The sequence below is a fragment of the Topomyia yanbarensis genome, chromosome 3, assembly GCF_030247195.1.
Source record: "Topomyia yanbarensis strain Yona2022 chromosome 3, ASM3024719v1, whole genome shotgun sequence".
Classification (NCBI taxonomy): domain Eukaryota; kingdom Metazoa; phylum Arthropoda; class Insecta; order Diptera; family Culicidae; genus Topomyia; species Topomyia yanbarensis.
This window is the reverse complement of record NC_080672.1, coordinates 247,704,125-247,729,208: the sequence shown is the minus strand read 5'-3', so window position 1 is coordinate 247,729,208 and position 25,084 is coordinate 247,704,125. Positions and strand designations below refer to the sequence as shown.

Here is a 25,084-nt window from a genome sequence, read left to right as displayed (position 1 = left end):
GAGCGAGTTGGGGCGGTTTTAAAATGTCTTCTTAGAATGTTAATTTTTCAATATAGGGTAGGCCCTTATTCTTCTCATTAGTCAGAGTGTCACACTATCCTTGATAACTGTCACTGGATTGCGCTTAAATAGGTTTCAACATCTTTGCTTTGTCCCAAAGAAGTAATACATTGAAAAATCTGTCCGAAAAAAAATTAAAATACTAGCGTTTGAGCGTAGTGAAAAGTCGAGTACAACGCACCTTTATTCAACCTACCATTTAAGCTAATGTGTTGAATAGAGATAGCAGACACTGCTCTAACTAGTGTCTTCAAATGAGTGGAATAAATGAGCGACCGAAAATAAAAGTCGCAAGGACAGAACATCATGCTTCGTAAACCCCGCTTTAAATACATTAGAATTTAATAAACGGATATAAATTTCAAGCATAAAAATCGGAGAGGGACTTTCTTCTGAAAGAGCCGGAAAAAATCCTTCAGTATAAAAAAAATATATCCGATTCTTATAAAGTAGTTTTTGTTAGCCGAATTTTAATCTTGAACATCATGATATACGGATTCTCTTGATTTATTTATTTTTAACAGATTTTTATACTGGAAGTTCATTCTTGCCGATTTGTACGGGTGAACAATTTTTAAGCGATTCTTATACTGAAGGATATCCGCCCGATTTTCACGCATGACGTTTATTTACGATTTTTATATTCTAATATATTTGAAACGGGTTTCTCGAAGCATGTTCTGTCTTTGCGAGTTTTATTTTCGGTCGTTCAAATAGAGGTACTAAGATGAGTTAGAGCACAGTGTAAAAAGAAATAAATGGTTTTTTAGGAAAATAAATCTCCTATGCCCTCTTTAATCTATTTAAAAAATTGAAAACTGTTTTTTGACCGCCACGGCAATGTAATAATGTGTGAATATTCTTTTTATGCAATTCATGACTGATTGGTGAAGTTGGGATACTTATTCGGTATTTTTATTTGACACCAGTAAATCGTACTTTATTAATAAAACTATAATAAAATAACTAGTTGAAAATGATATCTCATTGGCAACATTGAAGGTATCGTAGACAGCATGCAAGTAGTGGAAATTATGGTCTTATTTGTGGGTGAAGAGAAGGGGTGTAGGTTTCGTTAGTGGCAAACCTGACGAAGAAGTACGTAGATAAAGAGGTTTGTATATAGGACGGAACGCGGCATTCGGTATCGTGCCAGCAAAGCAGAAAAACGAAGAAAAACGCGAATCGTTTGGTGAATGTGATGTCGGTGGGAGTGAACGCAGTCCGCACGGCAAATTTGCGTTCTGTGTAGTGCACACAATACATTCAATCGTCAACTCGGATCGTTATTGCGCATATGCTTGTGGAATATGGAAACTCGCTGGCCTCCTCTCCACTTAAGTTACCTTTGGTTGGCAGACGAAAATTTATCGCGCTCATTTTTCTCTCGTTCGTCTGTCGTCTGTATCTGCGAGTAGGTATATTATCTGTCATTGCGTCGTTAATGTTACAGTCCTTGTCAGTCCGGTATGATGTTATTGGCTGGTTTGTATAGATGGGTGATTCAGAAATTCAATTTCGAAACGCATCATTTAAGGTAAGGTAATATCCTGTGTAGGTTCCCTAGAAACTGCATATATTTTCTAACGTTTTAGATCAAATGGCTGAACGTCATTTAGCCAAAAGGGTTATTACATCGATCGCTATTTGACTGAATTTGGCCGGTGTTTTCAATAATATTTTGAATCCTTTGAATCAACAGGTTTGAAACTGTGGTTGTCTGTAACGGAGACGATCGTTTTATTCGAAGAACTGGTGTTAGCACGATCTATAATAATGACAATCACTTGTTGCACAAGTCTATTCAGCTAAGCACAAATCACCATTAAGCGGATCTTCTACTCGCGAGGCCTAAAATGGAGCATTTTTTGGGAATAAATTGTAAAGCGTCTACTCAAAGGATTTTGAATCTTTTTTTTTATTTTGAAGATGCATTTTCAATTTTATTGTTGAAGACGAAAAGAAAAATTTCGCGACCTTGAAACTTCATTGATGACATTGATGTTGAAACTGCATTGGTCCCGCTTAAGTAAAGTTGTGGCAAATGGGGTAATCTGTAATCAGAAAACTCATATTTTTTACAATCATAGCCACGTTGGCTGTTTTTCCGAGAGGGATTCTTTTATTATTATAAAAATGGAACAAATTGACATTTTGCAAATTCCTCTCGGAAAAACATAACGGTGTGTTTTCTGAACAATTGGAGAAGAAATTATTGAAATCGTACCAGTACTTCTATGACAAGTCTTACTTGACCCTTTAACCTTCTTTAGGTGTTGGGGTCAATATGACCCCATATGAACTTTCAGAATGCGATAACTTTTTAAGTTTTGCACCTAGAAGTTTAGAATTCCTTGACTTTTCCTCTTTCATGGAGAGCAACGATTTTCAATGGAATTCAAAATTTTCGCTCATTCCTGCTGGGCTGTACAAAAAAAGTTACAAATACGATGTTAGCGGCTCATATCGACACATTTTCAACCAAATGTATATGAACTGTACTTAAATTGTTTGTTAGAGTTTCAATTTACAGTTTCTGGTAAATATTACCGTTTTTCACCTGGTTGGTTAGTGGGAATGTCCCATCAGCTAACAGAACTTCATCTCTAACGGGACATAGTAAGTATGGGGTCGTTTATTGTATTTCCAATTTTGTACTAGCGTCAGCCGATTGTAGTAGTCTAGTCCTGAATAGACAAAGTCGAAACGCTAACCTCAGAACTTATACTCCAAAAAACTGTTCTAATCCACCTAGTGGTGCAATTGAGCCTTTCTCGTCCATGTTTTTTTATGTTCAACATTAATTTTGAAACGTCAATTACATTGTTATTACATTTGGTACCCATATCCTAAAATTATTGGAGATTGTAAAATGTTATAGAAGAGAGCCATCAGTAAATACTTCATCCACTTCAAATCAGTAAACCGAACCGTCAAAATCGATGATTGGCGCTTGGTTTGCCTAGCATGATCTACAGGTGCAAGAAAGGTGCAGTTCGCACCACGGCCACGAAAGATTCTTAATGCTAATTATACTAAATATCTAGCTATGACAGAATTATCAATAATAAAAGCTTTCTTCTTATTATGAGTGCGAAAAAGATAATTTTTGAAAGTTTGAAACATTGTTCAAAAATAAGATATCCTCAAAACATTTAAGAAAACTTATAGAAATTCAATCCGTTCTCTAGGTTACATCCAGCAGTCAAAGACATTGGAAATATCCGTATTTCATCTGAAACTAGAAACTTTTTTATAAGATTACTCAACAAAAAGCACTGGAAAAGTCCATGTGGACATTGTTGTGGAGGGGGGGGGGAGGAAGCGTCTAGAAGAGTACAAGAATTGTCCACGCTTGTTCAGGAGGGGGAGGAGTGGGTTAAAACGAAGGCTTTTGGTGCACGTTGAATATGAACGGCCGCTATCTTGCCGAGTCTAGCATCCTACATAACAGGGAGTATGGAATATTGCGTCAAAACTGATATTATTTACACCAACCTATCCGCTGTTTTTATATAATAATCGATAAAATGAAGAAATTTGTAATCCTTCGGCATGACACTGTACCTTGATGTGGTCCGGGAGCTTTTCCACCAAAGCATTATTACATTGATTATATCACATAGAAACTTGGGATACGATTATTTTCTTTTTAAATTGTGATCAAATTTACTACTTAGCTTGGTGACCTTTATTATCCGCTCATGTCATGGTCGAAATAATGTACAACGTGGGTTTAGGGCCAAGTTTTCTCTGGAGGCATCCTTGGGTTGGTGTAAACCCCTGACTCTCCTAAATTTAGACCGTACCGTGTCAGGGCTCCCGAAGATGACAATATACCAGATGATCTTTGGCAGCCCTTCGCGATCATTCACGCACACTTACGCCCGCGATCTCCCAAGCACGATAGTACTCTGTTGATAAAATGATCCTTATAGCATTCACAAAACTACAAACGTGAACTCACAGGTGCTCGTGTTTGCGCAATTTCGCGGCCCCGTCCGGAAGTATCTACGCAAACAGAACGGAAACTATACACGCGAAGCTGCATACACGCCATCACACGCGACATACATAGACCCACGCGATCGAGTACGCTACCGTCCAATACAAACGTCTGAATCCCTCGCCACGATAGGCAGGGTCGAACATGCAACCGCGATCGTCCACGCACCGATACGTCCAAAAACTCAAAAATGCCCGATGGTTTACCGAACACAACTGCACTTATAAGCTAATCAACGCGGTTCAAGCGCGAACAAGTATACTCTCACCTCCGCGTGATCATGAAGTCCCCACATTCGCACATGTAAGTCGTACGGTCTGATTTACAGGCACCACACACATCTCAACACCCAACATCTTGCATACAATCATTTCGATGATCGACGCGATTCTACGAATCCAGTGCACAATTGAGTTGACATAAGCTAGTCTCGTATTGTGATTGCATGTAACCCGGAAGCCCCAGACAAGACAGGACGAGACGGATAGATGACAGACTAGACTCGACGAGACCTAGTTCAGAGTTTTAAGCATTCTTCAGTTTAGGCACCTTAGAGTAAATAAAGAGAAGAATAAACAACGCTCTTTGCACTTTTCATGCGAAACACCCCTTTTCTCTTTCACAATAAACCTCTTCACTCCGATGTGTGTTGCTCCCATATGGTCAAGGCTTCTGTCTGTCACGTTACAAGTTTACGCATATTTCACAAGATAAGTCTGTAAAAACGATAAAACCAGAATCTATCACAATTGCACATTATTAAGGCCACTAAATCGAACATTTTTTCTACTGAAAGTTATTTTCTATCATGCCCTCTCGCAGGTTGATGGGATTGACGGTATTGTAAACATCATCAAGCCACAATATATTCAATAGAGTTATCTAAATATAAGGACCTTCGCTCTTTTTAGTTTTTATTTGCACCAAGTTCTACTACTAGAGGTTAATTAGTTCTCATGTTAATAATCCACCAAACATTATGACTGCTGAGGATTTGATTTATATAAGAAGCCCGCTTCAAGATGTTGATTACAATACGCCTCGATAGTGGTGTGTCGAGGAGGCCGGGAGGGCTGATATGAGCCTTTTGTCTGTTCTATACCTTTCCTCTATTCACCAGCTCATAACCAACAATCAACCAGTAACAAATAGATAATTGAGAAAGGATGTGCTATGTGTGGTGATTGGCTATTCAAGTATTAGTAGTGTTTGAAGTACTAATGTATGTCTCATGTGATGATCATAACTTCAGCTGTATCTTGTACCTATCTAATCTATTACGTCTCTCATATATTGTCTTTTATTTCTTCTTTTCGAGTCCTATACTGCCATTCTACACCCGCCTTCAGCTGGGTCAACAAAGATGGTGATAGTGAACGTCTTAACACTCACACATTCTCAAACGCGGTCTCAGCGGGAACCTACAAAAATGCCATCGTGCACGCGATTACGAATCGGTCACGTCCGAAAGTCTATCCTTGATCCTAGAAGCCTAGGTCCATGCCTTCAGCTGGACCAATTAAGAAAATACGCCCATACCTATTAGACAACACGTCTCATGGCGACATGACCGGGAACCCTATCGATATAAACGATCCCACTCTCTGCCAGAATTCAAACCGCGCACTGAAAATTTAATATCAGACTCACGGTTCGCGCAACCATTCAAGAACACACGTTACAAAATCACGTCAGCGCACAAACGTTAGAGCCCCTCGCGATTTTCCAGGCAACATACGAACTCGCAAACATGATTACACCCCGGTGATAAGGTGAAAATCTCAGCACTCATAAACTTACCAACACGATCTCAAGTGTCAACCTACAAACTCCCGCGCTCGCGCCATCATGAATAGGGATCGTCCGGAAGTATCTATCCTCGGTACAAACAATCTAGGTACTTGTTAATTATTAAAAAAAATAATAAAATTGAAAAATAACTACCATATCCACTAGACAAAACGTTCCATGGCGACATGACCGAAAACTCTAGTGATATGGGGTAACTCTCTCCCTGTCAGAATGTGATCCGTACACCGAAAACTAAAGATCAGAATGACGGTCCGCGAATATATGAATTGCCGCAGGGTTTCAAAATCGAATTTATACACGCGAGCACACGCGACAAACACGTCAACATACGAACGCTTAAGCCCTTCGCGATCATCTACGCACACCTATGCCCGCGATCGCGTAAACTTGATAACACTCCGGCAATTGTGTGAACGTTTTAGTACTTCCGAAGTTACAAACGCGATCTCAAACGCCAACCCGCAAATGCGCGATCATGAATCGGTCACGTCCGGAAATCTTTAACCTTCATTCTAGCAATTTAGGTCCATACATTCAGTTGGACCAATAAAAAAAATAAAGCTCATATCCACTAGACCACGCGTTCTACGACAACATGATTGGGAACTCTAATGATATGGAAGAACCCACTTCCTTCTGGAATCTGAACCGTACACAAAAAATTAAGTATCAGATTCACGGTCCGCGCGCGATCATTCTAGAACACACGCGAATATGCGAAAGGCACACGGTTATGAAATAGAATTTATGCACGCGAAGTTACACGTTAGCACACGCGACATGCAAACGCACACGCGATCGAGCACATTAATGTACAAATGTTCGAGACCTTCGCGATGATACACGCGATTCCGAGTCCCTACGCCCACACATGCCTGAACCGTACAATGAATATCACATTCAGAATCACGGCCCGCTACAATTGTCCTATTGCAGTGTTTTATTGGGCGACATTGCCTGTCTCGTCTGCAAATTGTAGTATGTGATTCTGACGGGAGCCCTTCCGAGAACCTAGCTCTACAGCTCCAGTAGGACAACTCTCAAAAAAAAAAAGGAAGTTATTTTCTATCATGAACTGTTTTCACTTTATTGTCATTTTTATACGTCTGTCACGTTACACAATTTTCGCAGTGAGTTTGGAGGTTGCCCGACTAAATTGAAAAAGTCTGTTCCGTTGGCCCCCAAATTTGCATGAACACAGTTTTAAGTTGCAACTTGGAAAACAAGGAAGAGTTTGAAGTATAGTTTTCCTAAAGGAATTTTTTTTTTCGATTTTATGGAGTATTCTCAATGATCTGTCACGTTACAGTTCTTTATTTTTATTGAAGCAAGGATAATGAGACAGTCGTACATAGGGGGAAGGGGAGGAGTTGCTTCTCTAATCTTCCGGTCATCACATCACATGCTTTGGTATTCTTAGTTTGTATAACAAACATGGAGATGTGACACAAGGCACCAAGAGCGCACTAAAATCATGTCAACCCTATTTTTCATTGGATTGTCTGCTCTAAATGGATCACCAGGGGACCATTCATAAATGATATCGGATATTGACAATAAAGGAAACGTAACGAGATAAAAACTAAAAAATAATTTTAGACGTATCAGCGGATCAGGGATAAAAAAACGAACAACATTGTTTATGAATAGTCCCCAAACAAAGAATATTCCATAGCGAATATCACGTAACATCGGTGACAGAGCATTGGGATCAAGGCCAAGTTCCCCCTGGGTTGTGCAAAACTGAGAAGCATTCATCAATTTAGGCACAGATAGCAGACGTCCATTTATTTTCATTTTTTTGTTTTGTCTTTTCGGCCAAGGAAACGGAAAGCCAGTGGCCCAAACAGATCAGGAACAGGAGGGAGGACTGCGAACAGGGAAACAGACAGCAGATGAGAAATCGTTTACTTATTTATTATAACTACGATACTAATCACAATTGTTTTGTTTTTCTTGTTTCGTTTCAGCAAACCAAAATCTATACGGACATACGAACAGTTAGGCTTTGTAGGTTCTCATCTTGAGAAATGACAATGACAATGGCACTGTACGAGATGGCGCTGGGCCTGTGGCCTTCGACTGGCATGGTCCATTCTCATTGATTCGGAAGTCTTCTTGGCTGGTTGGTAGATATGTGCTCCTACTTGTAAGTTGATCAATTCGCTTGGGTGGGGGACATGTGGATCCTACTAGTTGTCGACTCTTTTGATCGTGAGTATGAGGCTAGTTCAGGAAAGGAGTGCAGGACTGGCACCTAAGAGATAGGTAATTATTCAGGACTTGTTCTTATGATTACTAAACTCGACCAAGAACACCGGCTCTCAGAAATGATAAGCAACCCTTTCGGGTCGGTGTGGTCTATTCGAGTCGAACCAGGCGGACATTCGGTTCGAGCAAACTTTATGGTTAATAGTGGATAAATATTTCTTACGCCTTTATTGGCAGAGATTCTTTTTGCGAAATCCTAAAATACCTAGCTACTCAGGATAATAATAATAGAAAAATGAAGGGTTTGCCTGGTCCATAATGTAATGAATATGTATATTGACTAGAACAGGGATAATCGAGTTATGTTATAAGATAGAGAAGAAACAGCACAGTTGAACGAAAAGTATTCGCGAGTAAGGACTAATACTACTAGTATGTTTACCGTTTCAATTAATAGTCGATTGATCTGCTTCGGACCTAGGAGACAAAAAGGAGATTAGGAAGAGACAGAAGCGGATTCAATACGAAATTTGCCAATATGACGTTGACCCCAAGGCGATGGTAGGATGATTTTCCATAGGATGACATACTAGATGACACGACGTTACACGCTCTAAACTTGCGCCAAATAGTTTGTACGTATGTATGAAATTCGCGGACATCACGGTTGACTGCGATCTCTGATTTACTTAACAGTCGATTGATCCGCTTCTGACCTAGGGGACCCATGAGGAGAAAATAGAAGCGGAATCAATGCGAAGCTTTAATTGCGTCACTGACGACTTAGTACGCGTTGTTAGGAGCAGGATACATTGGACCAGACAAAATAGAGAACTTGACGTTACACACTTCGAGACAAACAGGCGCAAAATTTAGTCCTCCTCCCGAGGACCGGTGTTTAATTGGCGGACAGTCGCTAATCCTTCCGATTTTAAAAATTTTGTCTCGCGGGACGGACCGAGATCCTTCAAGCTGTAAGCTGCAGTCCTATCAGCCCGTTAAAAAAAAAAGGATAATGAGACAGTCGTACACAAATCATCCTTGATCTGAGAACTGAGTATAAACGGGAAATTTCATGTTTATTTTGAAAAACATTGGTTTTGATGAACAAACGTGAATAACTTATGAAAAAGTCGTAATATGTTTAATGTTTTGTTATAAAATCTTTTATTGTTATTTTCTCCACGATGCAATTATATTTTAAACTTTTTTATTTGAAATTAAATAGTACACGTGTTATGTTTTTTGCCTTTGGTATTTGTGAGTAATTTATTAAAACGGCGTATTTTCACTACTAGATATTTTCGTTGAAAAAAATCTAAATTTTTTTAAGAGCATTTTAGTATTAATATTGTATAAGAAAATTATATTTATGACTTGCAATTACTAAGAAATTTGGAAGCATACTTGAAGTAGTTAAAAATTCTTTCTTACTACTAACTCCTTAATACTGCAATTACAGTTTCTTCAGTTGTTATGCTTCCGTTAACAAAAAAAAATCGTTGTTTTTTGTAATTCTATTTTCTAACTTTTTTTGCTTCCTTTTTGAAAAATTTCACCAAAAATATTCACACAGAAGAATTAATTCCCTAGAGGTTGCTATCATATAGTTTTGCTGCACAAATGGCGATTTTCGAACAATATATTTGGAAAGTAGTGCATAAAAGATCTCATACGTCCTTTTTAAATATTACTCTTGAATCAAAATTGTTTGTTCAATAATGGACAATACTTAGTCTCCCATATAGATTAAACGTAAAAGGTTTCACCAGAATCGAAGATGGTCTCCATTTTTAACGTAATTTAATCAAACTTGATGGAATTGCTTTACAGGAGAAAACATCTGTCACGTTACATAAGATTAATTGTGTTTTCTCAAAAATGAATAAAACTTTAAGGTTTCTACAATATTGTATCAAAAAGTAGGCTTAAACTAGTAAGAAAAAATGTAGGTGTGGTCCACAAAACTTTCGAATTTTTGATCTGTCACGTTACATGTTATTTGTTTTTCATTACTTCACAATTAAAAATAAGCATTAATCCATTTTCATCTTAAACTTTCAAGCAATATCATCAAATTTATATTAGACTGCGATGGAAAAATGTGGTTTCAGGCAAAAAGTTGAAAATATGGATTTTACTTACCTTTTTATCTCCTTACGGTGTTTTAGTCATTTTCAGGTCATGCAAGTAGCATCAAAAATCTTTTATAAATGACAGACATGGAATTTTTTATGGGCATATTCATATTTTTAACAAGAGGTTATATACATGCGGAAAACATACAGTGTGACGCAAAATTTGATAAAAAATAATGTCGCCTGTGGTTGCCATTTTCGGAGCCTTGACCATATGTGCATTCTACTCCATGGCTACTGTTAATAGCGCCATACAGTTCAGCGAGCCCCTCGGCGCCCATACAGCAAATCAACATCAACAAACCGCGCCCTTCGCCTTCTCGAGGGATTGGCACGAATATCGGTCACGGACAAGACAGTCAGATAGGAAGAAAGAAAAAAAGTCAAGTCATTCGGTAAAAAGTAGCGTAAGCTAGAACACATTTTCACAATTGTTATAAATTAACCCAATTCTCAAGTTAAATAATTGTTCCCATTTCTAACTAAATCTACCCTAACTGTACTGTGGTAAGTTTAATTATATTAGATGTTTATAAATACCTAAAATTGAACCTAACAGGAATTAAAGCTACGGTACGGATAGAGTTAGTGCGGGTAGGAAACAGTACGGATACAATTTATACGGAGAAACAGTACGGATCGAAGACTGTGCGAACAATACCATTAGGAGCACATTTAAATTACAATTTAAATAGACTTCGAAACCGAACAGGTCATTAAGGTTAGTAGTCTAACCTAGCTTATTTGATTACCGTGAATCTCTAATACTATTATACTTAAATGCTAGGACACAGACTGATTACTGTACGGGTACGATTTCGACAGCTCTGAACGGCAGCGAAAACATTAACAGTAAGAATTTGTATTTATACTCTAAAACTTAATCCTAACACAATATTATCCTCCATGCAGGAATTTATAATCCAACCTTGATTCACAACGAATAAAGAAGATTCATAGATTTGCTAGTTTTCACTGCTGTCCGGCAACATCTTATAAAATTCTGTTACGAGAATTGCTTCACGGAGGAAGGATGTCATCCAGGAAAGCCAAATCCGGATCCAGCAAGAAGACGGTCGATAAGGTCACCCCAGGTGGTGACGCGGCAGTTGACGGTCACAACGTCCAAGCGACTACGACTGAGCTGCAGAAGGACGAAACGAACGCTAAGGATTCGGCGATTAAAGTGTTTGTCCATCCTCCCCCTAGCGAACAGGTAAATGATAAAGTTACCAATGAATCCAACCGGCCGGGAGCAAATCCTAAGGAAAAGGATACCGCCGAGAAAAATAAAACGAACGTAGTCAAACGTAATCCGTTCCGCCGCGTACGAAAGAATCGGGTCGGTCATTGTCAAGTGTGTGATGAGCGTGATAATAGTCGAATGGTTCAGTGTGACGGTTGCAATGAGTGGTATCATTTCTCGTGTGTAGAAGTGTCAGAAGGGATTGCTGACGTGAGCTGGATCTGCATGAACTGCGAACACGCAAAGGATCTAACCCCTTCCCCTCTGCATACCCCCAACGTAAGCAGTACAACATCCACTGTACGGTCAAAGAGCAAGGCAAGCAGCATCGGAAGTCAGGCCAAACGGAGACAAGCTTTGGAACTACAATGGTTAGAGGAGGAAAAGGAGTTGGAACGACGATATTTAGAACTCAAGTACAAGATTCTGTTAGAGGGCGGTAGCGACTGCTCGTCGATTGTTAGTGAACCCCAATCAGTATCAATGTCGAAGGTGAAGAAGTGGATAGACGACACGGATGGATACGGCGGGAAGGTTGACTGCGGATCTGAAGCCGAGGAACTAGAGAAACGTCCACCGAGGAACTCGACTGCGTCTGTAGAGCACCAGGTTCCGGTTCCAGATCAGCAGCGTGCGACCCAAGTTAATATCCAACTCCGGCGACCCGCACAACTTGTTTCCGGCCAACAAGAGACTCGGCCAATTTTCGGCAGCTCCCATATGCGACAATCAGTCGCTCTTGCACCGGAGGCTGGATCATGGGCCGAAGTGAATGCGTTTGTACCAGGTCAACGTTCCACCCCGTTGGGCGACCATCCCTCCCAGCGCATGGGCTTAGTGACGACACGGCTTGTGTGTTGAATCGAAGTCAAATCGCCGCACGTCAGGCAGTTTCGAAGGACCTGCCGGACTTCAGCGGTAAGCCGGAAGATTGGCCGCTGTTCTTCTCGATGTTTAACTCGTCGACTCAGATGTGCGGATTCTCCAATGAGGAAAATATGTTACGGTTGCGTAAGTGCTTGAAAGGAAGAGCATTGGAAGCAGTAAGATGTCGCCTGCTCCACCCATCGAACGTTGCGGGAGTCCTTTCAACTCTCAAGATGCTCTATGGACGACCGGAAGCAATCGTGCAGGCGGTTATCAAGAAGATACGATCATTGCCGTCACCGAGCATAGAGAAGTTGGAGACAGTGGTGAACTTCGCGCTGACAGTTGAGAATTTGGTCGCTACCATTCAAGCGTGTGAGGTTAGTGACTTCGTCTACAATGCATCGCTGCGATACGAGTTAGTAGGGAGGTTGCCACCAACGTTGAAGCTGAGCTGGGCCAGGTTCTCAAGGAACAACCCTACTCCGAACCTATTGGATTTCAGTACGTGGCTGTACGAGACAGTAGAGGATGCAAGTGCGGTCGTAGATACCGTATTCAGCGATCAACGGTTTCGCGGTACTAAGCGGGATGGCTTCTTGAATGTTCATTCGGAAATAGACTCTAAGGATTCGAAGCCAGCCAACTCTCCACAGAAACCAACCATCGTTGACACCAAGAAGTGCGTGGCGTGCAAAGGGGATTGTACGATGCTGGCCAAGTGCAAACAGTTCGTAGACCTAAGCTACGATTCGAAGTGGGCGACAGTAAGAGCTTACAAACTTTGTCGCAAATGCCTGCGTAAACACAACGGGTCATGTAGACAAGAAAAACCATGCGGAACGAATGGCTGTACATATCTGCACCATCCTCTGCTTCACGGTTACGGAAACCCTCGATCTGGTGAATCTCCTACAGCAGCCGCTGTTTACGAGAAGAGTTGCAACGTGCACCAAGTGCAGTCGGAGATCTTGTTCAGAGTAGTTCCGGTCATTTTATACGGCCCATCGAAGGCAATTCGAACCTACGCATTCCTGGACGACGGCTCAGAACTCACGCTTCTAGAACAGAGTTTAGCAGACGAGCTCGGGTTAAGGGGACCAAAGAATCCACTGTGCCTGAAGTGGACAGGCGAAACCACCAAGATCGAAAACAGATCACAAAACGTTAGTCTTCAAATCTCCAGTGTAACGAACCCGATCAAGAGGTATGATCTCTCCAGTGTACGAACGATCAGAAATTTGCAGATCCGACCACAGACTCTCCTTACCTCGGAGTTGCAACAGAGATACCAGCACCTCATGGGACTACCGATTGAGTCGTATAACGAGGCCAATCCGCGAATCCTAATCGGCTTGGATAATGCCACTCTCGGATATGCAATGAAGAGTCGCGAAGGACAGTCAAATGAGCCGATTGCAATCAAAACACGTCTCGGCTGGATTGTTTTCGGCAGTTGTGTGGGAGAGAAGAATGCAGGGCACTACGTAAACTATCATGCGCTACAGATTTGCCAGTGCAACAGAGAGACCGGTGAAGATCTTCACGAACTCGTCAAAGGTTATTTTGCCCTCGACAGCTTGGGCATCTCTAAGCAAAGTAAACTACTTCTGTCACACGAGGACCAACGAGCACAGTCAATGCTGGAATCACTCACTCGGCCCGTAGACAGCCGTTTTGAATCCGGGCTTCTATGGAAGTACGATTCGGTCCGACTTCCGGATAGTGCAGCGATGGCACTGCGAAGATGGCGATGCCTAGATAACCGCATGAAGAAGGATCCACTTCTGGCGGGCGAATTGAACGCGAAAATTCAGGATCATATCAACAAAGGCTACATTCGCAAGTTGTCCGCGGAAGAGCTGGAAGTAAACCGCCCACGAGTTTGGTACCTTCCGATATTTCCAATCGTCAATCCGAACAAGCCGGGCAAAACGAGACTCGTATGGGATGCAGCTGCCACCGCCTTTGGAGTTTCACTCAACTCAGTTCTGTTAACAGGCCCAGACCAACTGACATCTCTTCTGTCTGTGCTGATCCAGTTCCGGGAGTTTCGGACAGCGGTATGCGGCGACATCCGTGAGATGTACCACCAAGTAAGGATGCGGGAGGACGACCAGCATTGCCAACGCTTCTTCTGGAAGGCCTGCGAGACAGATATCGACCCTAGTGTCTACGTAGTGCAGGTAATGACGTTCGGCGCATGCTGCTCGCCGAGTACGGCACAATACGTAAAAAATTACAATGCAAAGAGATTCGAACAAGAACACCCAGAAGCAGTTCACGCAATCGTAAAGCAACACTACGTTGACGATATGCTTCTGAGTGTGGAATCTGAGGAGGAAGCAATACAAGTGGTTCGAGAAGTACAGACAGTGCACAGGTCAGCAGGCTTCGAAATGCGGAACTGGATCTCCAACTCACCCAGAGTTGTGGCAGCTATGAGCGAAACAGGCTCCGATGAGAAAAGCCTCAGTATCGGCGACAAACACGTGTCAGAACGGGTTCTCGGAATGTGGTGGAACACCTCAACAGACTGCTTCACATATAAAATGTCACCGCGGTACGAGCAGCTACTGATCAGTGGGCAGCGACGACCGACAAAACGCGAAGTGCTTCGTACGTTAATGATGATATTCGATCCCTTAGGATTCATAGCACACTTCCTAATGCAACTAAAATCCTTGCTGCAAGAAATCTGGAGAACTTCAGTCGGCTGGGATGACCCCATCGATGAGTCGTTGTTTCAAAAGTGGTTGTCATGGCTGACAGTGTTGCCGCAGGTATCGTCTATCGAAATACCTCGATGCTACCGAACACTCACATCCGCGACAGACGGAACGGTGGTACAACTGCACACGTTCGTCGACGCAAGCGAGAACGGTTTCGCAGCTGCAGTGTATTTGCGTTTTCAGGAAGGAGAAACCATCGAATGCAGACTGGCCGGAGCAAAGACGAGAGTCGCGCCGCTAAAGTTTCTCTCCATTCCGAAGTCCGAACTGCAAGCCGCTGTGATAGGCGTGAAATTAGCGGGAACCATTGCCAAATCGCTATCTGTCAAAATCAATCAACGTTTCTTCTGGACTGACTCCAGAGATGTCCTCTGCTGGCTCAACTCGGATCACCGTCGGTATAGCCAATTCGTGGCCTTCCGTGTTAGCGAGATCCTGGAAACGACGAACGTCAACGAATGGCAGTGGGTGCCAACGAAGCTGAACGTGGCAGACGAGGGAACCAAATGGACACGAGCTCCAGATATGACTGCCTCTAGTCGATGGTTTTGCGGTCCCAATTTTCTCTGGCAACCGAAGAAAGCATGGCCTGTTTCCCCGCACTCATTTGGATCGACTAAAGAGGAGTTACGGCCTCATCTTCTGCTTCATACCATGCCGTTGGACCCAGTGGTTCAGCCACATGATTTCTCGGAATGGTCTTCTCTACTGCGCCGAATGGCTTATGTGACCCGTTTCGTGGACAACCTGAGGCAAGCTAAGATGAAAAAACCAAGACAGAGTGGCCCTCTGACTCGTGACGAGCTAAGAAAAGCGGAAAATTACCTGTTTCGTCTTGCACAGCGCAGTGCGTATCCCGATGAGATAGCAGTCCTGAATGAACCGTTATCAACCACCCAGCAACGCAAGTTTATAAAAAACAACAGTTCGCTAAGCAAGATGCGCGCCTTTCTTGACAAGAACGGCGTTCTAAGGGCCCGCGGCCGAACCCAAGAATGTAAATTCACAGATTACGACGCCGCTAATCCGGTTATTCTTCCACGGAATCACCACATCACTAGGCTTATCGTGTCCAACGCACACAAGCAGTTTAACCACCAGAACCATGAGACGATCATCAACGAGCTTCGCCAGCGATTCCGCAGTCCACGTCTGAAGGCAACGTACCGTGCGATCCGGAAAGAGTGCCAACAGTGTAAAAATAACCAGGCTGCCCCGCAACCACCTGCGATGGCCGATCTACCACTCGCTCGCCTGGCTGCCTTTGCTCGACCATTTACGTACATGGGGATAGACTATTTTGGCCCAATGACGGTATCCGTCGGACGACGCACAGAGAAACGTTGAGGGGTACTGGCAACATGTCTTACCATTCGCGCCGTACACTTAGAACTCGCTCACACACTGACGACAGATTCCTGTATGATGGCTATACGGAACATCTTTGCTAGAAGGGGAGTTCCGGCAGTGATCTACAGCGACCGTGGCACAAACTTCCAGGGCGCCAGTAAGGAGCTGCAGCTAGCGCTACAGGAACTCGACGACGACCGGCTGATGCGGGAGTTCACTACGGCTCGAACGGAATGGACTTTCAATCCGCCAGCCTCTCCCCACATGGGGGGAGCTTGGGAGCGTCTGGTTCAGTCCGTGAAACGGAACCTAACTGTGCTGCAATCGAATGCTACGCCAACTCACGAGGTGCTCCAGAACGCGTTGGTGGAAGTTGAGAACGTTCTCAACTCGCGGCCACTCACTAGCGTCCCGCTGGAGGATGATGAATCTCCAGTGCTGACGCCCAACCACTTTCTGCTGGGTAGTCAAAATGGCCTACAACCGTGGGTGCCGTTCGACGACAGCTCTGCAGCTCTACGAAACAGCTGGCAACGTTCGCAGACCATGGCTAACCGATTCTGGAAGCTGTGGGTTAGAGACTATCTTCCAACACTAACTCGGAAACCGAAGTGACTCACACCAGTAAAACCCATTGCAGTCGGCGACGTCGTCGTCATCGTGGACCCAAACCTACGGCGGAACTGCTGGCCGAAGGGTCGAGTTATCTGTGTCAAACCTGGTGCAGATGGACAAGTGAGATGGGCGACGGTGCAGACAGCCAACGGAATCTACGAGAGACCTGCCGTTAAACTCGCTGTCCTGGACGTAGGCGTTGAGAAGAATGCTCTTCAGGAAGACCCTAACCGCATTCCGGGGGGAGTGTTAATAGCGCCATACAGTTCAGCGAGCCCCTCGGCGCCCATACAGCAAATCAACATCAACAAACCGCGCCCTTCGCCTTCTCGAGGGATTGGCACGAATATCGGTCACGGACAAGACAGTCAGATAGGAAGAAAGAAAAAAAGTCAAGTCATTCGGTAAAAAGTAGCGTAAGCTAGAACACATTTGCACAATTGTTATAAATTAACCCAATTCTCAAGTTAAATAATTGTTCCCATTTCTAACTAAATCTACCCTAACTGTACTGTGGTAAGTTTAATTATATTAGATGTTTATAAATACCTAAAATTGAACCTAACAGGAATTAAAGCTACGGTACGGACAGAGTTAGTGCGGGTAGGAAACAGTACGGATACAATTTATACGGAGAAACAGTACGGATCGAAGACTGTGCGAACAATACCATTAGGAGCACATTTAAATTACAATTTAAATAGACTTCGAAACCGAACAGGTCATTAAGGTTAGTAGTCTAACCTAGCTTATTTGATTACCGTGAATCTCTAATACTATTATACTTAAATGCTAGGACCAGGGATGCCAACGGTACCGATAAACTACATTTTTTTCGGTATATTTACATTTGCACAAGCCGTACAGCCCGCTACAGCGACGCATCACTACAGCTCTTGCCAGAACGGTAACCTAACCGAGTACATTTTCCCGTACAGCAGTAGAATACATTTTTGTTTTGCTGCTGTACTCCGACTGCTCGGTGAGAGTGTGGCGTAGTAAAGTTTGTTCTCTCGCTTTGTACATTTTTCTCTGCATAGTCAAAGGGAGAGGCCCGCATACGAAAGCGTTAATGCCAGCCGTGGCGTAAGTGAGCCGCATTCATTGTAGTCATTTTTGAATAAAAATATTAAAAAGATTGAAAATATTAAAAAATGTAAAATAAGGAAAGAGAAGCTGTACCGCTCGCGTCTGATGGCTGTACTGGGGACAGTAGTTTCTTGTCATGTTACTGCTTTGCACACAGGCAGCCGTACAGCGCTGGACGTCCTGCACTAGCGGACGACAGCAGCATAAAGAGAGAAATGAGAATGTAGGCAGAAAAATTACAGCCACAGAAAAGGTAGGCATTTTGCATCCTTGGCTAGGACACAGACTGATTACTGTACGGGTACGATTTAGACAGCTCTGAACGGCAGCGAAAACATTAACAGTAAGAATTTGTATTTATACTCTAAAACTTAATCCTAACACAATATTATCCTCCATGCAGGAATTTATAATCCAACCTTGATTCACAACGAATAAAGAAGATTCATAGATTTGCTAGTTTTCACTGCTGTCCGGCAACAGCTACACACCTCAAAGAGTAGAAATAAAGAGGCTCTTTAGTGTGAATCTTGGTTTCACGCGCACGGAAGCAGAGAATGCAACCAAAAAACATTTTTAAAACGTTCTTCCGATCAATCTTTATCTGAATTGTAGTTTGATTCGCTGTCCTACCTGCTTGCCAGTGAGGGGAGGCACAAAAAAGTGGCTCTTCAAGGTGACTATTTGCGCGAAATTGTGCAGTACTTGGTGCACATATATTTCTCTTTTTCGTTTTCAAGTTTCTCTTTGTGCGGTCTTTCTGCACATCGCAGTGTTTTTTGTGCTGCTCTATTTTTCATCGATGAATTTCGCTCTTTGTGCACATTATGTGAGCAAATAACTAGTCTGACAACCAGCAACCACCAAAAAGATAAAATTAAGAAATTTGTGATCAGTTGTAGTTTCTGCAGCTGTTTCAAATCTAGCTCTCAGATCGGGAGATAATGATTGTCATTAGAAATTGCCGGGTACCTCAGGAATACTTGGGACCGTTGATGTTTCTCTTTTACTTCAATGACGTTTATTAAGAGCTGATAACTCCTCGGCGGTTCTGCACATACGATATTTCGTCTCATCCACTAAATTCAGGATTGCTAATTTTTCCAATAACATCACGTAACCTTCGCTGATGGTTATGTAGCAAGAACTGCGCGTGAATCCGAAAAAGAGCTCAGTGATCGAACTCTCATGAAAAACTTTGTAGCTTAGCTATGCCTTCCAGACCCCAGAACGGTTTTACTGCCGAAGCTCTGCCTGCCAGAACCTAGAATTTTTGAACTGCCGGAAACCCTAAGAGAAGGCACAACCGATTAAGAGGTGCTGGGAGGAGGTAGTCTCCTTTGAAGTGTTCTGGGTTTTCACTCGCTTGATATGGTCACCCTATCTTCTACTACCTTTTTATGCAAACGACCTGTTTTAAACATTTTGTAAGGAATGTATTGAGCATCGGAAGGTAAAAATTGAGCAGCTTCTTGCATACATCTCGATTTAAACAATTTCTTCGTGTTTCTCGACATCAACAGTTTCAAGGAAAGTTGTACCCAATATACGCTAGAAAAAAGTTGGGCATGAAAGGGTTAAAATACCACGACTTTGGGTTGTCTTCCAAACAAAATCTCTTTTTTGCGTCTTAAAGCACTGTCCACATCCTCTCCCATAAACGCAATACATTTTTTTTTTGAAAACTTCAAATCTCTATCACTACTTGTTCCAAAATAAATGTCTTTTCTCTCTTTAGTCAATTATCAGAATCGATTACACCTGCAGAAAGGGCTAAACATCCCCGAACATTGAATAAAACTAACAATTCTGTAGTTGTTAAAAACGGTCACGTTTTTTCACGTTTCAAGCCAGTGGGGAATGGCACAATTTGCCCACGATATCTTTCTTTCACTAAGCCACTTCACCTAGCGATTGTTATTGCTCATTTACATTATTGTCGTGAGATTTGATAATATAAGATTCCTGTTGGATAGGGTGATTTGCTTTTTATACCCTATTAGAAAGAATGTTTTTATTTTGTCATATGTTCAGTTGTTTCTATTTTATTTTTACTATAAACTTGACAAAACTTCAAATTTCAATAAATCTAGACTTTGTAATACTTTTTGGATTTGGTCGAATTCATTTGGCTGACAAAACCGTTTCAAAAAGCTAACAAAATCGCGTCTTCACTGTAGTTCAAATGGAGAGAGCGTCAATATTAATTGGGTGACAATGAGCGCAACACTCTACTGTGTTTTTCTTGCCTTTTTGCACCGAGTTTGCCGTGTGATAGGTCTATTATTAATTAACGTAGTAACTTGCTGTTGTACTTCATTGCTTTATTATATCTCATTATTTGCATTTGCAGCCGTCTGTTTGCACTACACTCAGCGCGATGTTGCTTCGCTAGAATACGGAGAATGTAATAAAAAAACCGAGTCCCTGCGGTCATGCCCACCATCAAACAGTATTCAATTGCATACTAAGGCCGACCGAACTTAGTACATCCAACCACTTTACTACACTTTACACTGCACAACAAATGATTTGACGTGTCGACTAGCCGTACCTTGGCGGTTTTGTTTAATTTTCCTATATTCTTGCTTGATCTGCTATTTCAGCGGTCGTGCTTTGCACTATGCGCCGAGAACTTTTCCTACCTTAGTCTTGCTTTTCCACGTGAGCTTTCAGGAGGGTGAAAATAATTTCAAATACATTTCTTTCTGAGATAAGTGGTGTTGAGTTTTTAGTGAATAATGCGTAAAAAAATAATGTAAGCATGCTAAGTTGTGCTACGGGTTACAGCATTACATGTATAGTGATGCAGCTGATAAGAGCCGACTCAAGCCACGCGATGCTGACAAAGATTTTATAGCGGTTAATCGTTTGACAGAGCTGGCACTAACGTTAACCTTGAGTGCATTTACATACATGTATTATTGATATCTACAACAGCAACACATTTCTTCAATTAGCTATCCAAAATTTTTAATATTTTTAACAAATGTCTAAAAATTGAGTCATGCCGTACGGTATCTGACTAGTGAAAATCGAGCTTCAAGCAATACATGCAGAACAATTTGGACTGTCAGTGGGGCCCATAATTTGTGTGCCCGCTGAGATGTTGACTTATGTCAGTTCAATACAAATGGGATAGGGGTGCCATATACGTGAAAAAATCGCTTTCGTATACACTGCCTATAAAGACATACCAGGCCCATAAAACACAGTAATCCGAAAAATCGTGGCTCGAAATTAACTTGTTCAATGAATGTGACAGATTTGTTTTGGTATTTTTGTAATATTTTCAAAGCAAAGCTGCCGATTTCAGCTGTTTATTGTGGATTTAGGACAATTCACAACATTATCTAATGCTATTATGGGCCTCACAATAATATTGTTCAAAAATAAATGTTAGATTAAACATGCAATGATGTTATGTGAATATATGATATTTTCAAGTTTATTGACTTTTGGATAGATTCGAAAGGATTTCTTTTCATCAGAGGCTATGCAAGGTTTTATTTTTACTGATATCCCATTTTGATTGTTTTGAAATAAGCACACTCTAGTATAAGGGCATTATTGCCAACTTTCATAATTTGTGTTGAGCGAAAATACTGGAAACAACACTAAACAAAAAAGGAAAATTTGCTCAGATTATGCTCAAAAGCTTTACGAACTCATCCATTGGCAACGATAACCGATTTGATGCGTGCTCTTGTTTTTTTTACAGAAATCGTAACGCCACTGTTAAAGTATCGGAAGAATACTATAAAATATCCACAACTTATACCAAAAACATGGATGCCAAAGCAGCTACTACAGCACCTACATCGTATCCCGCGACACCACCATACGCGAAAGGCGCACGGTCATCGCATCAGTATTTTAGTCTAAGATGGAACAACTATCAGTCGAACATGACATCAGTTTTTCACGAACTTTTGGAGACACAGTCCTTCGTTGATGTCACGTTAGCGTGCGAATTTAATTCGTTGAAAGCTCACAAGGTCAGTATGGGACCATTCATAAATTACGTAACGCAAAAATTGCCCAAAATTGACTCCCCCCTCCCCCCATGTAACAAATTGTCACAAATTTCTTCATCCCCCCCTCCCCTGTTACGTAACAAATTCCTAGAAAAAAAATTTTTTTCTTCGGTGAAAACATGTTACGTAACGATCTAGCTAACTCCCCCTCCCCCCTATGTCACAACATGTCACAACTTGTTGTACCCCCTCCCCCCCCTAAAAGCGTTACGTAATTTATGAATGGTCCCTATTCAATAGCTGAGGTTTCTTGGTTTCAATTGTTATTGTAATAATTTCTTTTTTTAGGTGGTGCTTTCAGCTTGCTCAGCATATTTTCAAAAAATATTGCTAGACAATCCATGTAAACATCCAACGATTATTCTACCAGCAGACATATGCTTTTCAGATCTACAATTTATCATCGAATTTGTGTATCGTGGAGAGATTGATGTTTCAGAGGCAGAATTACAGGTTAGTGGAACTTAAAGGTTTTAGGCACGAACAAGGCTCCAGGCAGAGTGATAAAATCGATGCTCCGTTTTGACTGATGTTATTAACCTTTTCATGCCCAACTTTTTTCTAGGGTCTTTAAGGTTTCAAAACCATTTTTGCTTGAAAACGGTGGGGTCAAGGAACACGAAAAGCATTTTTTCATAAAGATAGGTGCTTCCCTCGCAGTGCTAGAAGCTGCTCATTATTTATCTTCCAAAGCTCGATACAATTCTCCTAGAATATTTACAATAGTTCACTTGCGTGGAAAACGTAGCCAAAGACAGTCTAAATTGATAAGTGTTATCAGTTTACAATAATATTGCAACATACGAAGATGTATGAAAAATTCATTTCTCGTCGTCAACGTAAACTGTTCCTGGCAGCACTGCTCCATCGGAATCCAATCAGACTAATTGCAATAACTCCAGTTCTAGAGCTGATCCTATCCTTGTAACTGTACTCAAATGAAAGGCAATAGTCATATTTATTAGCCTTAATTGTCTTTGTAAGCAAATCTTACGTCAATCAAAAGTTATAGCTATTTAAAAAAGTTGTTGTCCACAAACAACATGGGTATAAATGGGTTAAGCATGCCACTGAATGGAGCAATCGTGCAATTAAATGCTTGTGCGACCCATTTAATTAACTATTAGGATAGAGCAAAATAATCGTTTTTTGGAACTTTTTTTTGATTCCAGTTGACGTTGCGAATTGCGTTTAAAATTTATAATAGCATAGGAAAATTCTAGAGACCATAGTTTTACTGCAGCGTGCACTAAACAGAAGTATAGTACTGCTCGGCACATAACTGCCCCATGTGTATAGAGAATTCCATTGCAGTTATGTGTACAGCGGCAGAATAGTCCAGAATTTTCCCAACAACTTTGCTGAAGGACGCATGGTGCTAGAATGTCTCTAAACAAAGTTATAGCTGTTCAAAGTTTGATGGTTCGAATTAAATGGCAAAACTCATTTAGTTCAACAACACTACCGATGGTCCGGAACGTAAATTTAGCTAAAAATTTAACTTTTTGCTAAAAAACAATAACTTAGCCATATAATATGTTTAGGAAAAAGGTTGTACTTTGCAAGGCCATTCATTTCATTTAAACACGTTACGGATTGAAGAGTACGGTCACACAGCAAATTCCCATATCGAATGGTAGCACCATGATACACATATGAAGTACATATTAGAATTTGTGTAGTATAAGTTGGATGTGTGGGTCTAGTTCATAAATGACCAACCAAAGTAGCTTTGACCACATTAGTCACTTATGACTGTTCTTTATGTGCGTAAAAAAAGTAGTAAGTAGCAAAAAAATGCAGGAGTCCTTCCTCACTCCCCCTTACTATGTCAACAATTGTATTAACCCTAAAGCTTGACTTAATGAAGTTCTAAGATTTCACTACGTTTCAATTTCCAGCTATGGGTAAAACATTGGAATTTCATTAATTGAAACCTGAAAAGGTAACCGGATACATAACGGTTTAAGTCACATCGGATCTTTGGTGAGGACTGAACAGATTTTCACAAACCTCCCCCTTAGATCACCCTTACACCCACATCTTCATCCACACAAGTTAGACGCATCCCCCCTCCTTCAAACTAATACCTTCCCCATCCCTCACCCCTTTCCAAACCTATCCTCCCTGCATTCCTAAATATGTTAACTTAAAGATAGCATTATAAAGTACTTGGACACCCAGGAAACGTTGGTATCGAAGTGACTTAGAAATTAGCCAGACGTGGTTCATCAAACATGTTTGTTGGATCAGAACCATTTCTAGGCACATCTATCTCTGCCTTGGCCAAGAGATCAACTACTAAACAATTGGCGTTTCCTAGCGACTGTGGCTACGAATAACTGAATTTTTTGCGCCCCACAAAGAATGCCGGAAGACACCGCTTTGTGCACTAAGCCGCTTTACTCTTCCTGTTAGCTGTGACGGAGAGCAATGCTCGTTCGGCTCATCCTCCACAACGAGAGTGAGTGGTGCTTTTGTATACTTTGTGGTTAGCCAGGGAAGTAAAATTCTTCACCTATCTAAACCGACAAAACTGTGGTTATGCTTTGCCAAAACACAGCATTCAAAGGTGCTTATGCGTCAATTTGGTAATTTTCTGATCAGTGCTAAATTGATATTCTGACGAGTTGCAAAGGTATTGAAATAGTTTAAAATTGTTATTCTTCAATTCAGTAGATAATAAAAAAATGATTAAAATGCTCTAAAATGTCGAGCGATCACTTACATTCAAATGTCTCTCTGGTTTCAGTGTTTATTTATGTTTCTCTTGACATATCGCCATATCTTTGTCAGCTGTCTGAGCTAGCGGAAACAACTATTGTCAAAATTAGGACTGCTTCAATGATACAAACAGGATGAAATTGACGTCCATTTTGGTTAGTATCAAACTGGATTGGAAAATGTGACGCAATGAAATG

At 41.5% G+C, this 25,084-nt stretch overlaps 3 protein-coding genes across 7 annotated transcripts in view; all 3 read left to right on the top strand.

The window, feature by feature from the left end:
* LOC131693948 (longitudinals lacking protein, isoforms J/P/Q/S/Z) overlaps positions 1 to 25,084 on the top strand; it is a 232,141-nt gene that overhangs the window by 26,166 nt on the left and 180,891 nt on the right. For 3 of the 5 annotated variants that reach the window (XM_058982239.1, XM_058982240.1, XM_058982238.1), the window contains exons 1-3: positions 20,853 to 20,884; positions 21,848 to 22,124; positions 22,452 to 22,616. In XM_058982239.1, the coding sequence (XP_058838222.1) occupies positions 20,868 to 20,884; positions 21,848 to 22,124; positions 22,452 to 22,616 (459 nt within the window). In that variant the 5' untranslated portion in view covers positions 20,853 to 20,867. Of the gene's footprint in view, positions 1 to 7,848; positions 8,147 to 20,852; positions 20,885 to 21,847; positions 22,125 to 22,451; positions 22,617 to 25,084 lie in introns of those variants that run through there. The other 2 variants (XM_058982242.1, XM_058982241.1) reach the window with 2 other exon arrangements.
* On the top strand, positions 9,982 to 12,334 carry LOC131687850 (uncharacterized). The gene is made up of 2 exons (XM_058971938.1): positions 9,982 to 10,948; positions 11,015 to 12,334. Exon 2 carries the CDS (start codon positions 11,261 to 11,263, stop codon positions 12,332 to 12,334), a length of 1,074 nt encoding a protein of 357 aa, XP_058827921.1. The 5' UTR covers positions 9,982 to 10,948; positions 11,015 to 11,260.
* On the top strand, positions 12,445 to 16,419 carry LOC131687846 (uncharacterized). The gene has a single exon (XM_058971934.1). The coding sequence runs from the start codon at positions 12,445 to 12,447 to the stop codon at positions 16,417 to 16,419; it is 3,975 nt and encodes a 1,324-aa protein (XP_058827917.1).

Excerpts from the sequence above, each read along its gene's own strand:
- LOC131687850 (XM_058971938.1), top strand. The coding sequence starts at position 11,261 with ATGTCATCCAGGAAAGCCAAATCCGGATCCAGCAAGAAGACGGTCGAT.
- LOC131687846 (XM_058971934.1), top strand. The coding sequence starts at position 12,445 with ATGTGCGGATTCTCCAATGAGGAAAATATGTTACGGTTGCGTAAGTGC.